Source organism: Micropterus salmoides, unplaced genomic scaffold (genome assembly GCF_014851395.1).
Source record: "Micropterus salmoides isolate LMB-PRFRI ecotype aquatic unplaced genomic scaffold, ASM1485139v1 Ms_hic_scaffold_10, whole genome shotgun sequence".
In the NCBI taxonomy this organism is placed as follows: domain Eukaryota; kingdom Metazoa; phylum Chordata; class Actinopteri; order Centrarchiformes; family Centrarchidae; genus Micropterus; species Micropterus salmoides.
The window spans coordinates 30,356,697-30,375,663 of NW_024040041.1; the positions used below are offsets into that span (position 1 = coordinate 30,356,697).

General features: G+C 40.5%; 1 protein-coding gene across 1 annotated transcript in view; it reads right to left on the bottom strand.

Annotated features, from left to right (window-relative positions):
* LOC119894995 (myosin-11-like) overlaps window positions 1-18,967 on the bottom strand; it is a 50,453-nt gene that overhangs the window by 10,012 nt on the left and 21,474 nt on the right. Inside the window, 26 exon segments of the mRNA XM_038707749.1 lie at window positions 1,161-1,265; window positions 1,523-1,729; window positions 1,885-2,029; window positions 4,160-4,372; window positions 5,137-5,308; window positions 5,746-5,869; window positions 5,953-6,090; window positions 6,853-7,059; window positions 7,143-7,274; window positions 7,674-7,782; window positions 7,944-8,104; window positions 8,396-8,465; window positions 8,791-8,912; window positions 9,050-9,243; window positions 9,359-9,473; window positions 10,009-10,182; window positions 10,547-10,720; window positions 10,813-10,965; window positions 11,223-11,278; window positions 11,281-11,340; window positions 11,434-11,529; window positions 12,160-12,303; window positions 13,926-14,024; window positions 14,146-14,209; window positions 14,307-14,399; window positions 15,253-15,273. Coding sequence (XP_038563677.1) covers window positions 1,161-1,265; window positions 1,523-1,729; window positions 1,885-2,029; window positions 4,160-4,372; window positions 5,137-5,308; window positions 5,746-5,869; window positions 5,953-6,090; window positions 6,853-7,059; window positions 7,143-7,274; window positions 7,674-7,782; window positions 7,944-8,104; window positions 8,396-8,465; window positions 8,791-8,912; window positions 9,050-9,243; window positions 9,359-9,473; window positions 10,009-10,182; window positions 10,547-10,720; window positions 10,813-10,965; window positions 11,223-11,278; window positions 11,281-11,340; window positions 11,434-11,529; window positions 12,160-12,303; window positions 13,926-14,024; window positions 14,146-14,209; window positions 14,307-14,399; window positions 15,253-15,273 — 3,348 coding nt within the window.

An 18,967-nucleotide genomic window follows, 5' to 3' on the forward strand; every position in this document is an offset into this window, starting at 1 on the left:
AGTGTGAAATATCTTGAAACGACTTTAAAACAGATATACAAGGTCCTTACACAATAAATCAAAATTACTTTGATGATCCTCTGACTTTTCCTCTAGCACCACCAGTGGTTCACAGGTTTCACTTATTCTGAAAAATATCTCAACATCTACTTAATGGATTGGCACCATATTTTGTATATGCATTCACGGTTTCCAGAAGATGTATCCTGACAACTTTGGTAATTCACTGACTTTTCCTTTAGCGTCACTTTGGAAGGATAGCAGTGCAATTTAGTACACATATTCATAGTCCCTAGAGGGTGATCTGAAATCAATTTGAGCGCTTGATTTTTTTAACTAGCGCCGTTATCAGGTCAAAGTTTAAAGTTTGTCAAATTCTCCAAACCCGTAAAATGAAGGACATTCCAGCTCGTCCTCACCAGAAAAACAGCCATAAAGATCAATTATTATAGAGCTTATTATGACTCTTTTTTACGTATTTTGTTAGGCCGCGACCTCTAGTGGCAGAAGAAGTCAAGTGCTGTAGTATAAAGAGCGCCAAAGTCCATGTAAGGAGGTGGTGGTTTGGATGGATGAGTGAAGTAAACTCATGTTGACATGTTTAAAAAAAGTTTTGTAGATAATGGCATGACTTAACCCAAAGCACCATCTTTTCCTAAACCTAATCAAGTGGTTTTGTTGCCTAAACCTAAACAAACTACGACTGCTTAACAACGTTTAATACATGTTAAACGTGAATTAGATCACGTGACTTTCATAACATACCTAAGGTCTGGTACTTGCCTCTTACATGTTGTTTTGGGGACGAGACATATGTGTTGTTCTGGAAAACGGTCTTGTATGTTGCTGTGGGACAACTGATAATCAACCTTTTTTGTCGTTTAAGTATCGGTCTCAACAGTTCGGGTTTTGTGTTAATTAGCAAACATTAGCATGCTAACATTCTTAGTTAAGATGGTGGACATGGTAAACTTTACTCCTGCTAAACATCAACATGTTAGCATTGTCATTGTGAGTATGTTAGCATGTAGCTCAAAGCACTGCTGTGCTAGCATGACTCTTGTTAGTGCATGTTTGCCTCGACACTCGTGTGGCAAAACCTACAAGGTCAAATCTGGAGACACATCCATTTACTGGTGTTTGTTTGTGTTGTCCCTCACCTGTGCATCGTGGAGCTGAGAGGTCAGAGTGGAGACCTCTTTACTCAGCTTGATGTTCTTGCCCTCCGCCTCGTTCAACACACTCGTCACACTGTCCAGCTCCATCTGGAGAAGATGAAGAGAAAAAAAAGAGAGCGAGAAAGAAAGGTACATTTAATTCCCAAATTTTGTCTTTCACACTCTCTCTCACAATTTTAGCAGTAGAACGAAAAAAAGATGACTGCTGGTTAAAACAGCTTTATTATTTTCAGTTGGTTACTGTTTAACTTTCAGTGTTGCTGGACCCCTTGATATACAGTATACTTTGGATGCAGGCAGAATTCAGTGCTACAGTGTCATTTCATTGGTATTTTGTGACTCACAGTCATCTTGGAGACTCGCTCCCCCAGCTCGGTCCTCTGCCGCTCGCTCTCATTGAAGCGCGAGTTCAGGTCATTCAGCTGACCCTCCACCTTCTTCTTCTTGTGCTCCACTTCCTGTTTTGCGCTGGCGAGGGATCGCAGGTCGGCGCTCATATCTGCCGACTCCTTCTCCAGAACCTGCTTGGCTTTCTCCAGACCAGCTCTCACCTGGACGGAGAGATGTGATGCTAAGTGAGTAAAAGTTGTTTTTTAAATGACTTAGAAGTACACTGGTCACAACATACAAGGCCTAAGGGAATAAACTGTGTGTGTGTGTGTGTGTGTGTGTGTGTGTGTGTGTGTGTGTGAGTGTGTGTGTGTACCCTCTTGGCCTGCTCCAGCTGTTCATTGAGCTCCTCCACAGCCTGGCTGTGTTTCTGCCTGAGGTCCTGGATTTGGGCCTCGTGGCTCCGCCCCTCGTCCTCCATGGCTTTTTTCAGCATGGCCACCTCCTGCTCACGCTTCGCCCTGACGGTCACATATACACACACACACACACCACATCACCACAACACATCCAGAGGAACACAGCGTAGAGCTTTGGCTACCAGCTTTGGCTACCAGCTTGTGACAGGCTTACGTACATCCACTTTTATGCAGATGACACTGTTAGTTATTAAGCTAAGATTTGGCTTTTATTTTGTATAAAATGTAGAATGTAAAACAGTATGTCATTTTGCCCTTTTTCTTAGGAAGGTTTATGCACTGCACTTTCTTTCTTTCTTTCTAAAGGATTTCAGAGAGCTGCAGACACATATTTTTGAAACACCAGTTGCAACTTCTACAATAGGTTCACTAAAGATAAAACGTCTTTCCCAAAACAAACACTACCTATTCAACTTTACAGAAGTTCATGATGGATTCGGCATGAATAAAATCAAACGTTTACATGTTAGTGTGATTCTACCTAATGTTCACATGAATCACATCTATTTCAATAATATAATGATATTAGCTGAGCTAATGCAGCAGTGATGATTAATGGGACACAGCCATGACACATCACCTTTGCAGGCCTACTATGGCTTTTTCAGTGCTTGAGGAAGGGCATTTTTGGTAGACATGATTGTAGTCCTAATTTTAAAACATTCAGGAGTCAGCATTGCAAAATAATGAACATGTGACTGACAGATGTTTCTTGTTGCCCAGATGTTGCCTTTTAGGGTGATTGTCCAAACATTAAATAGCTCTGCATGACTAGTCTAAGTTTTCATCCTTGGTTCAAACCTTTAAAGACTGCATTTCCTGTTAAAGAGGATAAACCAACATGAAGACCAGAGAGCTGTCTATGGGAGAAAAGCAAGCCGTTGTCAAGCTGAGAAAAGAAGGGAAATCGACCAGAGCCATTGGACAAACATTGGGCATAGCAAGCACAACAATTTGGATTGTCCTGAAAAAGAAAGAAACTACTGGTGTCCTGAGCAACAGACGTCCAACAGGTCAGCCAAGGAAAACAACAGTAGTTGATGACAGAAATATCATGAGAGCTGTGAAGAAAACCCCCAAAACATCAGTAAGTGTAAGCGTAATCACCAGCGACCTCCACAGTGCAGGGTGAAGGTATCACAATCCACTGTTGGAAGAAGACTCAGAGAGCAGAAATATAGAGGCCACACCACAAGATGCAAACCACTCATCAGCAGGAAGAATCAGAAGGACAGATTGAAATTTGCAAAGAAGTACAGAGATGAGCCGCAAAAGTTCTGCAACACAATCTGATGGACTGATGAGACCAAGATTAATCTCTAGCAAAGTGATGGAAAGGCCAAAGTGTGGAGAAAGAAAGGAACTGCTTATGATCCGAAGCTCATCTGTGAAGCATGGTGGAGGTGATGTCATGGCATGGCTGCTTCTGTATCAGGCTGTTTAATATTTATTGATGATGTAACTGATGATGGTCGCAGCAGAATGAATTCAGAAGTGGACAGAAACATTTTGTCTGCCAATTTACAGAGAAATACATTTAAACTAATGGGGAGGAAGTTTATCATGCAGCAGGACAATGAGCCAAAGCACACTGCCAACAAAACAAAGGACTTCATCAGGGGGAAAAAAGGTTTTAGACTGGCCAAGTCAATCAGCTGACCTTAACCCAATAGAGCTGCATTTCACCTCCTTAAGAGGAGACTGAAGGGAGAAACACCCCGAAACAAACAAGAACTGAAAGAAGCTGCGGTAAAATCCTGGAATAGCTTCACAAATGAAGAATGCAACAGTTTGGTGATTCTGATGGGTCGCAGGCTTGAGGCAGTTATTGCAAGCAAAGGTTATGTAACCAAATATTAAATGTTATTTACTTTAAGATTATTTGTTCCATTACTTTTGCTCACCTAAGAATGCTGTGGTCTAATACAGACGGTGATATGTCCTAAGTTTTTTTAACACATCTAGATGTGAATACCAGGAAATAAAAGCTGAAATTCTGAACTCTTGTCTCATACTCATCTTTTGATCTTAAACCCAAATGTCTTCAGTGAAGAACAAAAAACAAAGGAATTTGCCGTACCTTACTTTTGGAGGGGACAGTAATTGATTAAACACTAAAATGTGTGGATCAATCAGAGGTCGTGTCTGTAGGATATAATACATCATACAGACCGTAGCTCTTGCTGGGCAGCGGTGGTATCCAGACTGTCCTCCAGCTCTGTGCGTAAAGCATTCAACTCCTCTCCGAGATCCCGCCGAGCCGCCTCCACCTTCCCCCTCGCTGCCCTCTCTGCCTCCAGGTCCTCCTGCAGTTCTGAGAGCAGTACCTCCAGCTCCCGAACCCGCTTCACCGCCGCCCCACGGTGATTGCTCTCCTCCTCCAAGCTGTAGACACAAAAAAGGTTCTAATTTACTTTCTAATATCTTTACACCGGACTCTTCATCTAACTTCAGGAGTTTCATTCTTGTCTGAGTGGAAATGTGTTTGAGAATCAAAGCGCTTCAATCACAAATTCACATCACAGGAGAACTTTTTTTGTGCCATTAGTGGGAATGACGTATAAAGGGCTAGCTACGACTAAGGGTACTGATGGCATGTGTTCAGTATTTCATGTTCGAAGACTGAAAAGACTGTTAAGCTTTATTTTAAAGGTCCCACACATCTTAATATGCTCGTAATGAACTTTATCGTTGTCATCTGAGGTGATCTTGTTTATATCTGTTCTGAATGGTCACACTTAAAGGGAGATTAAAACCAGTGCACACTTTCAGACACTCTTTTCTAGAAGGCATTCATGGCAGATCGTGGCGATGCACTTTAATGTTGCAGACCACAGGTTTTTTTGCATCCTTCAGCTGCACACCTGGCCAATTACAATTAAATGTTTTAATTGTTTGTTCACATGAACTTATGACCAGATTTCCATCTGGATCACGTGGATATTCGTGGTCGACAAAGGCTTAACCTTACTGTTTTTGGTGATCCTGTAGTCTTTTCAGTGGTGCAGCCCTTAAAACAAATATCTCTAGCGCCACCCTCAGGATAAACTCTGTTTTTAGGGCTCAAAGAATCACTAAATCATTACTGATTGTTTTATTTTTATTGTATAGTTGGCTGTTATGAACATCATACACGTAGTTCCTCTCACCGAGCCTGTGTGGCCTGGAGCTCCTCTTCCTTGGCGGCCAGCTGAGCTCGGAGCTCGTCTAGTTGGGCCTGCAGGTCAGCGTGCTGGTCCTGGAGGTCGGCCAACTCAGCCTCCACCTTCCTCTTGGCTTTCTCCATGTCCAGACGACCCTTCTCCTCCTTCTTCATACGCACTGCACACACACAGAGGAGGAACACACTCAACAGACTGCTTCATAAACGATTTTACAGGAGGTGTTTTTGGGACTCAAACTAATTATCTATCCCATTTGGTATCAAAGGCTCTTCAAGTCCTGCAAAGTCCTGTAAGTTCCGCCAATTAATATCACAGTCACCTTCACAACTCAATAAATCAAAAGTAGAGGACTTCAACATGAACTCTTTGCCATCCTAGAAGATTAATTCCATTTAAATTCAAAATTACAGGTGAAAATACTTTTTCGTTTTTACAAAGGAGACCAAAGAGTTCCAGAAATAACTCCTACTCTGAGCTTCAGCTTTAACTAACGTCCGTACACCTTATGATTACTTATGATTGTTTGTATTTATAGTGCAGTGTATTTGTATATTAGACATGAGCAGATGAAGTATTTTGGTTGTGCTGACTGACCCTCCAGGTCTGAGATCATAGACTCGTGTTTGGTCTTGAGTTTGGTCAGATTCTTGGACTTCTCCTCCTCCTCTGCCAGGTTGGAGCTCATGTCAGCCAACCTCTCCTCCAGAAGCTTTCGTTCCTGAAAAGGAAACAAAAGCACGCGAGTACAGAGTGTATCGTATATTAAACACCGACCTAATAAACAAAACTGCATCTTATTACCTTCTGCAGTTTGTTGTTCTGGTCCTCCATGACAAGAATGTCCTCCTCCATTTTCTTCACTTTTCCCTCCACAGCCACTTTCTCCAGCTGCAGCTTCTGCCGAGCGTCTTCTTCCTCCCGTATGTGGGACTCCATTAGCTGCAGGAAAAATAAACATCAAATAAAAGGAGCGCACATTTAAAAAAAAAACTGCTTACAGCTCAGGTACAATGGAATGGAAGCATGTAACTCAACTTAAAACTAATTCAACATGAAGATAAGACTCATTAAACCACAGAGTTGCAAACATTTGCTGCTGCTGTACATTATTACACCAGACATTTTTGATTATGTACAGTTCTGCTGAATTTGAGAAGATTAAAGTTATTAAGATGCGGAAATCGTTATGGTCATGATAAACACTGTCTTAACTGTTTATTATCTTCCTTTTAAATGTTTAAAATTTAAATATTTTAATGTTCGTATCTATAAGCACCTAGAGCACCATTTTGTGTATAAAAGGTACATTACAAATAAAGTTTATTATTATTATCATAACTATTTAATTACTTAGTTGTAATAATTGTAATTATTTATGGAATGAAAATGCCGGATGTTTGTTGGTTCCAGCATCTCAAATATGAGAATTTGCTGCGTTTCATGTGCTTAAAGCCCTTAATTTGTTTTGTTATACTTTATTGATTCAAGGGGAAATTTGTTTTGTTCTCTGAATTTAACACATCCTAATTCAGGGCCTTGCTCAGGGGCACCTTTGACAGTCGTTTGGCTGGACTCGAACCAGCAACCCTCCGGTTCCCAAACCAAGTCTCCCACAAACTGAGCTAATTAACATGCTCTGCACTCTTTGTGTTAATAATAATGTCTTTAGTTTTAATAATAATAATAATGATGTGTGTCTACCTGTAGCTGCTGCTCCATGTCCTTCCGCTCCTGCTGTAGGGAAAGGCTGCGATCCTCTTCCTCCTCCAGCCGGGCCTCCATCTCATGCAGCACCTCCTCCAGCTCCTGCTTCTTGGCCTCCAGCCGCACCCTCATCTCCTCAGCCTCGGCATACAGCTCCGTCTCCGCATGAAGCTTCAACTCGAGCTGGGCTCTCTCCTCCAGCAGCTACAAACACAGAATTCATTTTTTTATGAAAGTGTACTTTTAAGACGGTTAAAAAACTAGATAAAAACTAGCATTTATTTCACCTGCGTGTGTTTCTGGGAGATGTCCTTCAGTTCGGTCTCAGCCTTGGTTGCCATCTCTTTTGCTGCCTTTAGTTCCTCTTCTTTCTGACCCATTTCCTCTTCTTGTCTAGTGACCTGCAGCAGGGGCTTCACCTGAAGCGTCGACAGACACATCACACATCCACAAATCAAGCTTAAATTGTCTTTTCCTAACCTCCAGTCGAGCAAAATAATGTTTTAAATGTGTCCTGAAAAGGTCTCTGTACGATGGCCATTGTAGGACATTCAGAATCAGTTTTTCAGGGAGGTTAGCACTTAGCACTTGCTAAAGTTACACAAGACCTTAAATGGTTAGCAAGCTAATATGAACAACTATTGGATCTGAACTTGTAACACTGTTATCAAAGTTAAAACTTTGTATTAAATAAATAAAAATGTTAAATAGTTTTGAGCCCAAAAAGTGTTGCCAGGTGTACAATAATTATCATATTTGCACAATCAACACTTCTAAAAACCTGTAAATGTATGCGTGTGTGTGTGGGAGTTTGTAACCTTAGTGAAGAGCCTCCACCACTGCCAGTTCTTGAGTTTGAGGTAACAGGCGCAGTTCCTCTGGATGACCTTCATGGCGCTCAGCTGCTGCTGACGTTTACTGAAAGCCCTGGAACCATACATAAAGAAAGATTAAGTGTGTGTGTGTGTGTGTGTGTTTGTGTGTATGTACAGGTACTTTGTGCAGTGGGCCCCCAAAAGGCAGTAAGAGATATTAGGATACTCTTACTTTGTTCGTGTATCAGCATCCAGTCTAACTGTTTCTCTTACTTGCGACCCAAGAAGCCTCTTGCTTGTGCCTGGAAGGCGATGATGACGACGGTCAGTTTGAGGTCTCTCTCTTCCTCCAGCTGGGCCAAAACTCCCGTCCTGAAGAACATTTTACTCTGACCAATACGGTACAGGTTAGGATCCAGATCCAGGTGCTTTACCTGGAGGAGAGCAGATGAGGAGACAAGAGGAAAAGAAGTGGAGTGTGCTTAAAGCTTCTTGCAAGTTCACTGTCGTAATCCAGGTTTGTAGTCCGGTAGATTTCAGTACATTCCAGTTTTGGAAACTGTTGACATCCTCTCAAATTTCATTTAACACTGTATGTGAGTATGCGGGTCTGTAACACTGATACAGGTGATTTCTGACCATCAGTGGCATCATGAACCTTTGTCAAAACAAATTAGTTTTACTGGTATCAGCAGTAGTCTGTGTTAGTATTCCCTCCAGCTCACCATCAGACAGCATGCCTGCTTCCCATCCATGAAGCCTTTTGGGATGGCATTGGCAGCCAGAATCTCATATCTACAAACAAGAAAACACTTTACTGTAGAATGAAATGATGAGTAACACAATCTAGGTATGAGGTAAAAAATATAAATATGTTTAATTTAAGGTTAAAAAAGAGATATGGGTTATCTAATGCTTTTATGTCAGTTAAACTAAATTTGTAATAAATTTTGATGCTATTTGGATAAATCCAGACTTGAAATAATCAGATGGTGATTGTATATTATATTTATTTAAACAGATTCTGGATGAACTGAACTATGATTATTGTTATTGATACCTCTAAAGAATAATTATTAGTATAACATTTGAGGAATGTGGTCTCAGACAGCTCCCTCACCTCTGCCTGAACTCCTGGAACACGATGCGGTTGGGGAATCCCTGTCTGCAGATTCGGATGCCCTCCAGCACCCCGTTACACCTGAGCTGCTCCAGCACCAGGTTGGAGTCCATCTTCCCAGCCTGCAGCACAACCAGCAGACCAACAAGCACTGATTGCGTGTACAGACATCTCTGTGTAGACTGTCGCTTAACTTAAAACCATTTATGGATTCATTTGGCTTTGGCTTGAGCAAAACAAATAAACGTAGATGACCGACCCTCTTCTCGTGGTTGGGGATGATGCAGCGGACAAAGTTGGGCTGGGTGTTGTGCAGCGTGGTCATCAGCTTGCCCAGCGACTCCTTGTACAGCTGACCCACTGTGCGGAACATGCCTTTCTTGGATTTAGTGGAGCTGGGCACCGAACTCTCTGACATCTTGGTTATGGTCTCCAGACCCACCACTCGATCCACTGACATGGAGGAAGATTTACACCACATTTTGTTACTAGGACCAGAGATATTTGCGGTGAGATTTACAGTTGAAAAGCTACATGAGGACATGTTGCCCCGTCATGTGGTACTGACCGTCTTTCCACAGGTCCTGGATGAAGTTGCTGGAGGAGTTGTTAAGCAGAGCCGTCACATTGTCATTCAGAGGATCCATGTTCTTGGTCAACCAATTATCTGCATTATAGTCGACCTGGAAGTGTAGATGGAAGTCATGCTTGTTAACGGTGATCATGATAGCAAATAAAAAAAAAATAATCTAACGATAAAGCTGTCGTTAACTATATTTTTCTTTCTGTCAGTCCATCTATCAATACTTCCTGACTTCCTGTCTGTGGCTCAGCTCTGAGCCCATTGGTTCATACTGAAGATTTAAAAACATCTCACAACGGCTGCTCACTGTAGTTCTTTATGAATCCACATGTGGCGCTCTAGTGAGTTTGGGGCAGCAGGTCTGAGTCAGAATAAACTTCAGTGTGTGTGTTCATGGTGATTAAGGAACATGTGCAGCAGTGAGGCTCACTGATGGGTTTTAATGTTTTTGGACAACAATGGAGCTCTAAGGATCAGAGGAAGAAGAGACATCAGGCTTTGAGACAAACAATAGCTGTTAGTAGATATATTCATTGTCGGTTTTGGTCTGTTCATTGTTGACAATAAGAAAACAGAGAATATTACTGGCCTTATTGTAAACTAAACTATAACTGTTCCCCTTCAGTGATCCTTACCTTACCGGCGTAGTGCAGCACACTGAACATCAGTTTATCTTTGTGTTGTTTGGGTTTGGAGAATTTCACGTGACCGGTGTGGGTGTTCAGCAGCTTGTCCACGAAGGTAAAATCTGTGGCTTTGGGGAACCAGCACTCCTCGTCGAGCAGGGCCAGGATGCCTGGAGGGTTGTTCTGCAGGACAGTGAAGGACACAGATAATCAGTAGCAGTTATTTTTGATCAGGGTTAGCTCATTTGTCCACAGTTGGGTTTGCACGTGGGGACTGATACAGGCAGTGCAGGTAAGTGCTTTTTAAAGGTTGTAAATATGACTTTTTTGAGTTAAGAATAAAAGCATCACTTCTTGCTTGGCTTGTTCTTACAGGTGTAGAGTACATAAACAGAGCCTGTTTTTTGCATTTGATACGGTGTCTTTCTTCTGCATTTAACATTTGTGCAAATCTGCCTTATAATTGTGGGCCCCGATTCACTATAAATATATCTATAAATAATTAGTCATTTCAGGCCATGCATGTGTGGGTGCAGTCCGTCCTGACCGGCCTCTCGATGAGCTCAATGCAGGGCTGCAGGTCGAGGCCGAAGTCGATGAAGTTCCACTCGATGCCCTCTCTCTTGTACTCCTCCTGCTCCAGGACAAACATGGTGTGGTTGAAGAGCTGCTGCAGACGCTCGTTGGTATAGTTGATGCAGAGCTGCTCAAAGGAGTTGTCCTGAAGCAGAGAAACGTTGCAGTGATTAGAACAACAACCTAAATACAATGAAACAAACACTCAAAGTATTTAAATGTTTGTTTTAAATTCACCTCAAAAATCTCAAAGCCAGCAATGTCCAGGATGCCCAGGAAGGAGGTCGACTGCCTCTTACTCTTGTCCAGCGTCTTGTTGACTCTGGCCAGGATCCAACGAAACAGGCGCTCGTACATGGCCTTAGCCAGAGCCTCCACCGCGAAATCAGCCTGGAGGAGGAGGATGTGGGTGAAGGGTGAAGAGAGACAGTAAAATTATTTGTTACGATTCATTTTGGGATGATAGTGATGCGACAGAAGGGTTAAACAAACACTTCTTCAAGCTCAGAGTAGGACATTAACTATGTACATTTACTCAGAGCCTCAGATACTTTGAGTATTTCCATTTTTCCTCCACCATATTTCAGAAGTAATTATACTAGAAGAGCCTTTATTTTCTGAGTTAATGAGGTTTGGTTTGCTGTCACCTGCTGCTTGGTCTGCGCCTTCTGCACCACCTCTCTGCCCACTTTAATTCGGGGGTGAGGATGGCGCGGGTGAAGTCGGTGACATTGATGCCCTGCAGGTGACACACCTTCTGGGCGGCTGGGGTTGATGGGCAACATGACACGGGAAAGGTCAGAGATGTTTACAAGGTCAATTACAATGCTGGTGTTGGTATTTTTTAAAAATGGTTACCCGTGTTGTCAGGCATGGTCGCCTGCTCACTGTTCCTCTCCTTCTCAATCTTGACGTTGCCCAGCTGGAGAACAGTGGACACCACCTTTAACATCCCTGCAGCGAGGAACAGGAAAGTAAGAGTGACATTTAAAATGATGTTACAAATGTACTTAGAGTTTTTTGCCTGAGCCAAATGATGAAATTATAAATATCTTCTAGTACAGAGTCCTGATCATATATTTCTATTTTCTAACACAATACAGCTGCACAGTTAGTATAATCAAAGACTTTTCAGTAAGATGTGCTGGGCAGCTGCAGAGCTCTCTTTGAAATGTTTTTTATGTGTTCAGGGAGATAGGAAGTGTGGATCTGTTATGACAGGAGTAGATTTGGAGAACATTTGGACAGCTTCTCTTTGGTTTTCCAGTGATTTTTCTTTCCCCACTCTTTCCTGAAATGAATTCAATTTGATTCTGAACTGTGACCTTAAGATAATTAATCATAAGATTATGTTCATTCTAACTTCCTGATGTTGTTCTTTCATATTCCTGAGGGTTTTTTTTGTGGTAATATTCTCAGTAGAACAATAACTTCTTGTCTTTAAGGCGGAAAAAAGGTAATTTAGAAAGTGTTTGGGTGGATGGACAAATGGTCATTTATGAGACCTACTGAGCGAGCAAAGTGGGTTCAAGTAAAGGGTTTCGATTGTGACGTTGGTTCTGGTGGGCTCTGAGCAGTTTGTACCTAGTCTCTCCTCCTCGGTGAAGCCCATGATGTCCATGGCCTCCAGAGTCTCATCAAACATCTCGTCATCTTCCTGACCGGAGATCTCCACGTGACCCGCCAAAAGGAAACGATAGCTGCCGAAGTCCTCCAGCAGAAGCTCCTCTAAAACACACACACGCAAACACACCAAGTGAAAGTTTTGATGATACCTTTTGTTTGCTAGTTGTCAGACCCAAAGCTGATAACCTCAACATCATTTTTCATCTTCTACAGAGATGTCCAGGGGGTGATGTCCAGATGGCGCAGTGGATAAGACACATCGGTTCAATTCCCCACTGTGACACATCCACCATTGTGTCCCTGAGCAAGACACTTAACCCCTGGTTGCTCCAGAGGCGTGCGACCTCTGACATATGTAGCAATTGTAAGTTTTTATTTTTATCCTTAGCTTATAGACTGAAAGCCGGGGCAACCTGCAGGCCTAGCTTCATCAAAAGTGAACAAACACGCATTCAAAAAACATGAAAGATGTATTTGCTGTGCAACATGTATATTTACTGAAATAGAAATAGAAATGTAACAAGATGACGAATGTACAGGCTCTAGAGCCAGCATGGCTAAAAACGAGACTGGTTTTATCAGCAGTTTGCATTGGAGCCATCTTTGGTCCAACAACAGCTGGGTGCAGTGACAACATGTAGCATCTTCCTGTCCACGTGGGCGGGTCGACAGGTTTGTAAAATGTCTTGAACAAACCTGAATGGATTAACATGTACAGCAGCTTTGTGAAAATAAGAACAAATAAGTCCAATGTAGAGTTTTTCAAAGGTATTCTTTTTTCGATTTAATGCTAAGCTAGCAGTTCCCATAAGCCCATAGGCGGAAATAGTGGGGGACCGTGGGGGGGTCACCCCAATAACATAAAAGTGTGTTTTAAGTTTATAGAAAAATTTTGAGTACCCCCTCCTTTGCCTCAAAATGGTTTGGTCCACTGCCTACTTCCCCTCTTTACATCACCAACACACAGTCCATAGGGAGAGAAAGTTTGAATCGCTTCAGTAGTTGTGGAACTCCAGTAACGTTTAGTAGGCTGGCACGGCTGTTTTATTCACTTGAAACATCAGATGAAGTGATTCTTTCTCTTTAATACAGAGGATGCAGAGTCATTAATAAATTAATATAAATTAATTAATAAAATCATGACAAAAAAATATGATAACTGATGTATTTTTCCTTGAGTCCTATGTTACCTATTGTAATGTAACCTAGTTTGTTTGGTAGCCTTTCTAATAGCTTGTTGATAGTAAGTCACCCACTACAGCTAGAGATGTGCCAATCGATCTCCTCTGGACTGGAATAGGCTGCTTTTCAGCTAATTTGGCCGTGACTGACCAATGGTAAAAAGACTAGGTACATATTATACATATATGTATGTAATATTATCCATATTACACTACTAATAGCAGTAAGACTTCCCTCTGTGTACACATATCCTGCGCAATTACAACTTTGGCTTTATTATTTGTGGCCCCTTTTTTCGCTTGAGAAAGTTTATGTTTATTGCCCCCCCCCAATGGTTAGATGAAATTTACACCCTTGTCCCTGCCTTCAGTCTTGATACAGAGCTAGGCTAAACAGACCTATTTTAGTACCAGATGTTTTATCTTACCTCACTCTGGGTAAGACAGCTAAGCTACAATTTCCTTGATATTTTATTTTCACTCTATAAACCCATCTTACAGTAAAAATAGTGTTTTTATCTTGCTCATATTGTAGCTGCTCACCCCTCAGCTTGTCTTTGGCCCCTGCCACCATGTAATAGAAGATGTGAAAGGCTCTCTCAGTGTTGGCCTGACGAATACAGCGAGACTTCTCCAGCAGGTCTGTTCGGGTCAGGAGAGGGTTAAGTAGATAACCATGTCTGTTTTCAGTTACAGTGGCACTAGGCATATTATTTTGAGATCATTTTTATGTTATTTTTAACACATTTGATCAAAAGGATACAGGTGTCAATATTAGCCCCAACAAGATAGCCAGTCACATCAAAGTTGAGCTTGATGAACTTGCCCTGTGGACAGAGGAGACAACAGCAGCTACATGACACCATTAACTACTGTGGTGAGTCAAAGTCAAAGCGCTGACTTAGAAACAGATTAAAAACTTACAAATCTTGAGGAGTTATCGTTCTTGATGGTTTTGGCGTTTCCAAACGCCTCCAGGATGGGATTAGCCTGCAGCAGCTGCTTCTCCAGCTCCCCCTTCAACCCATAACAAGGTTACACACATTTTTACTTGCTTGAACCATAAATCTATTGATCCACTCCAGACTGTATAGACCTCAGCTGGCAGGCTTTTGACCAGAACAAAGAAACGTGATCACATCACTCCTGTTTTAGCCTCTTTAAACTTTTACAGAAATTCACTGTTGCTTTAAAAGATCGTTGCCTCTCGCCCTGCTTATATCTGACCTTTTAGTGATTATATTTAAATAAAATTTTCGTTTTACTGTATTTTCATTCCATGGTTTTTATCTGCCTCAACTCTTTTTCTGGTTTTTAACTGTGTTTTATATTTCTGCCCTTGTGAAGCACTTTGTAACATGGATTTTGAAAAGTGCTCTATAAATAAATGTGTTGATTATTATTATTATTGCACTATATTAGGGCTGAACAATGAATCGAAATCTTATCAAAATCGCAACGTGAATCGCAACGTTTTGATAAGATTTGCAGTAGTCGTTAAAAGCAAAATGTGTGTCAGAAATCCATCCATCCATCCATCTTCAACCGCTTATCCTGCCTACAGGGTCGCGGGAACCCTGTAAAATACTATTTTGAATTAAATATTGTTGTGCTGCAGAGATGTCCTGGTCTACAAAAATTATTCTACAATAAAAAATAAATTGTTTGGTGCAGATCCTTGCAAATATACCATAATCATTTAAATATGTTCATGATCGTTCCCTCGATATTATGTGTATCTATCTATTCTGTGTATTTAACAGTAGACATGCACATGACAGCCGATAAGCACGTTAAATTGAATACATACATACCAAGATGTAAGACTGACACATTCAATTTTAAGTAGTGTAAAAGAGTTTACACTTACGTAGGCCAGAGATCCCCCCTGCTGCTGTGGCGGCTGCAGAAAGACACAGGAACACAAACTGGTTAGAAACTCAATGAATCTTCAACTTACTTGTCTTCTTTTTAAGAAGGTACTACATTTAGCATCTCCCCAAAATTGGCTGCCCGCATGACAGCTTGAAAAGCAGCAGAGCAGCAGGACCAGAGGTCAAGCATCATTAAACCTTAAAACTAAACAAACCACAGATAGTTCTTCACTGGATTATATGCAGCTGAGCGAACAGCAGCTGTAACTTGTTGGAAAGATATGAAGACTTGGCTCAATGGTCATTTGTAAGTACGATCATTTTCCATTCCCTGCACCTGTTTTGCTGAAATCGCTGCTATTTTATGATTTAAAAAGAAATCTTCAGTCATAGATGTGAGAACAATTAGAAGCTCCAGCAGCAGCAGACGCACAGACAACAACAATCTGTCCTCACCTTGACCACAGCTGCAGCCACTGAATCCTGTCATGCACAGTAGAATATGTGATTTAATATTTTGTGCTCTGATACAGTGTAGTTCATCACATTTAAATGAGTTAGTACAGTTTCAAATGAAGGCTCTGTCTTTCATATGATAGTAACCAAACTTTTAGCGGTTAAGTTTGCTAAAATGTGGAACAGCTTCAAGCTAACATCACAACATACGTAACATTTTATTTATTATTACACTGAGGAAATTCATTATGGAGCCGAAGATACTTCCAGCAAAAACAATGTATAATGCATTTAAACTGAAACTGACACACATAATATATTTGTTGGCTAAAAACAAACATGACCACTGCAGAGATACACTGTAAAGCACACAATGTTAATTTAATTAGTTTTCGATTAATTCATACTGTGTACAATTATTCCTTGGAATACCGTAAAACTTCAATTAATAGCCCGAGCTTTTATTTGCTTAAATCTAGGGCTGGGCGACATGGCCAAAAATGTTATCACGATAAAAACATTTCATATCATTCGATATCGATAATTATCAGGATGAAAGTCAAATCATTTCTTTCAAGTTTAAAAGCAGATTTTTGCTCCTGAGTGAAAATTATTATATTATAACTTAATTATGTGTTTAAACTTCTTTATGGTCAGAATGTGACAAACACTTGATACAGTGGATCACTTCACAAATCTGAGTTAGCACATTCAAAACCATTATCTTTTCCAACAAATATGATTAGTTAATCTTTCAGGCCTCTTTTCCTCAACAAAATTAATATTTTAATAGACAAATGAAGTGCTAATTTGTTTGTTTCAAATGAATATAAGCAAATGTTTATTGACGATATATTGAATATTTATTAAATTGTTATTGAGGAAAATTATATTATTGATAATCATCATTATTGTTTTATTGCCCAGCCCTACTTAAGTCCCTGAACTCACCCTGCCTATATCTGGGAAAGGCCTTTAATCCTTTCCCACAAATACTCTTTCTCAGCAAAATGGTAAATAAGCTCCTATTACTTTGTTTGTTTCAACCAGAATGAATATTATTTGTATAAAAATATGAATCATTCATTTGATCTAGAGCGAGAGAAACATTTAGACTGCCGTAGAAAGGGATGAAGCTATTTGTGTTAACAAGCATTGAACAGTTGTACCTAATACAGTGGCCGGAGAGTGTTGCTGACTTTATGACTGCTTCAAAATAAACTTTTGTTTCCGTAAAATGAACTGTATGACTGAATTGTGGAGAATCTAACTGATCCTACGATATGTAGCATCTCCATAATGACATTTGTTTTTTAAAAATTATATGTGTATGCACGATCTAAGCAGCTTAAGAGGTTTTATACACCATAGAACTTATATAAAAAACAGACCCAGCATCGAATTGGGACTCTGCTTTTAACTTAAAGTTTTATTTTCTCCATGAGCAATGAATTTCATGCCATCATAAATTTATTTTAATTAATTTGATAGCTGATAAAGTTAGTGTGGAAGCTGGTAGTATTTGTTCAGAGCACATTATCCTAATAATGTGTTAATATTGTTTATATTCCTATCATTTTATAGCTGTAGTTCCTAGTACTGTGCAAATTGAGATCTTAAACAAAAAGTATGAAATGTTCTTCTTCACATTACTTCTTGAAATTAGCTCCTAAAACAGCTACAACATTAAATGTGCGTACATTTTATTGCATCAACTAATTAATCGAATAGTAGAATTTATTATTATTCTACTCACACTGCATATGAGTACTTTTACTTTAAGGAGTATTTTTACCTTGGGAAAGATGTAAGCCATGGGGAAGAGGTAAGATTGTTATGAGTCTTTGAAAGAGTCAAATCACTACTAAGAAAATATTGGGCAGTTACACCATGTCTAAGTCTGACGCTGTGGCGTTTTTGTTCTTGAAATTCATCATTGTGATATATTTAACTTCTATTTGTCATTTGTTTTGTTGGATGTAATTATTACTTGGCTGCTATGTACTGCATATCCAGTTTCAAGAGCAATCTTTAAACATTGCTTGAAACATCTCGATGGAGTTTCTGAAGCCGTTTCTACTCACAGGATTCGCGTCCTTCTGCCTTGTGTGAGGAGGGACGACAGCCAGGTACTGAATCACCTTCTTGGTGTTTCTGTCTTCCCCGCTCCAGACTCACCTCGGGTGACGTGGGAGAGGCGAGGCGGATGAAACATATGGAGAATAAAAGAGAGAGAGAGACAAAGATTATAATAGAGAGCAGTTATTTGTTTTTTTTTTTTTCCATTAGAAGCTAAAATGTCAAAAACTCATTTCAAATGTGAATTTGCTTGTTTTATTTTGTCTTCTATGATAGTAAACTGAGTTTTGGTGGGTTTGAACTGTTGTCTGGACAAAAACCATCATTTTCAATATGTCAGGTTGAGCTTAATTTATATATCTTTATTTTCTGCAATTTTATAGACTGAGAGTAATCAGTTATTTGAAAACTCCCTACAACATACGTCACTCTTTTAGGGTTTAAGGTTAGTTTAATTCTCAGGGAATGAATGAAAGTGAATGCGGGGGGCCCCTTAAGTGATGGAAACAAAATTGTGGGCTCAGCATGGCACAATGTGATGGAAATGGTTAAGGGTTGTATGTTTTCACTCACGTGCAGAGAATTGATGATCCTCACGGTCCGGAGAAAGAGAGAGAGAGATTTAAAAAGGGGGAAATAATGTGAAATGTGACTTAGCTGAACTCGTTAGTTGAAGCCAAGTTGAACAGAAAACATGAACTCTGAAGCGGTGCCGCTCAACTCGGACACAAGCGCAAACGGCTCTGAAATCTCGTTCAGGGGGGAGATTAGCCTCCATCACTCATAACGTCTAAATAGCAGGTGGATGCTGGGCTCCATTGCTGTAATCTTGTCTCCCTGCTACATGTAAGGCCATTCTGGAGGCTGAATGGAAAGTTGGTGAGGTCACTGGTGGACCATCAAGAGACGAGACAGCAACTCTGAGGCTTCACTCAGGGCTGCTCGCTGCCACCACTCAACTTTTATCTAGTAACTTTCATTTGGTAATTGTATGTGTGTGAGAGTGTGCGTTGTGTGTCTGCTGTTTGTTAAGTACTGTGAGAAATTTTAAATGTTTTTAGTTACACTGTTCAATACACTTGGTGTTGACACATTTGTTTGGAGGCATGTTGTGCCGTAAATCAGGAACTGGAGAGCAGCAACAACAGCAGTAGTAGCAGTAGTAGTAGTAGTAAC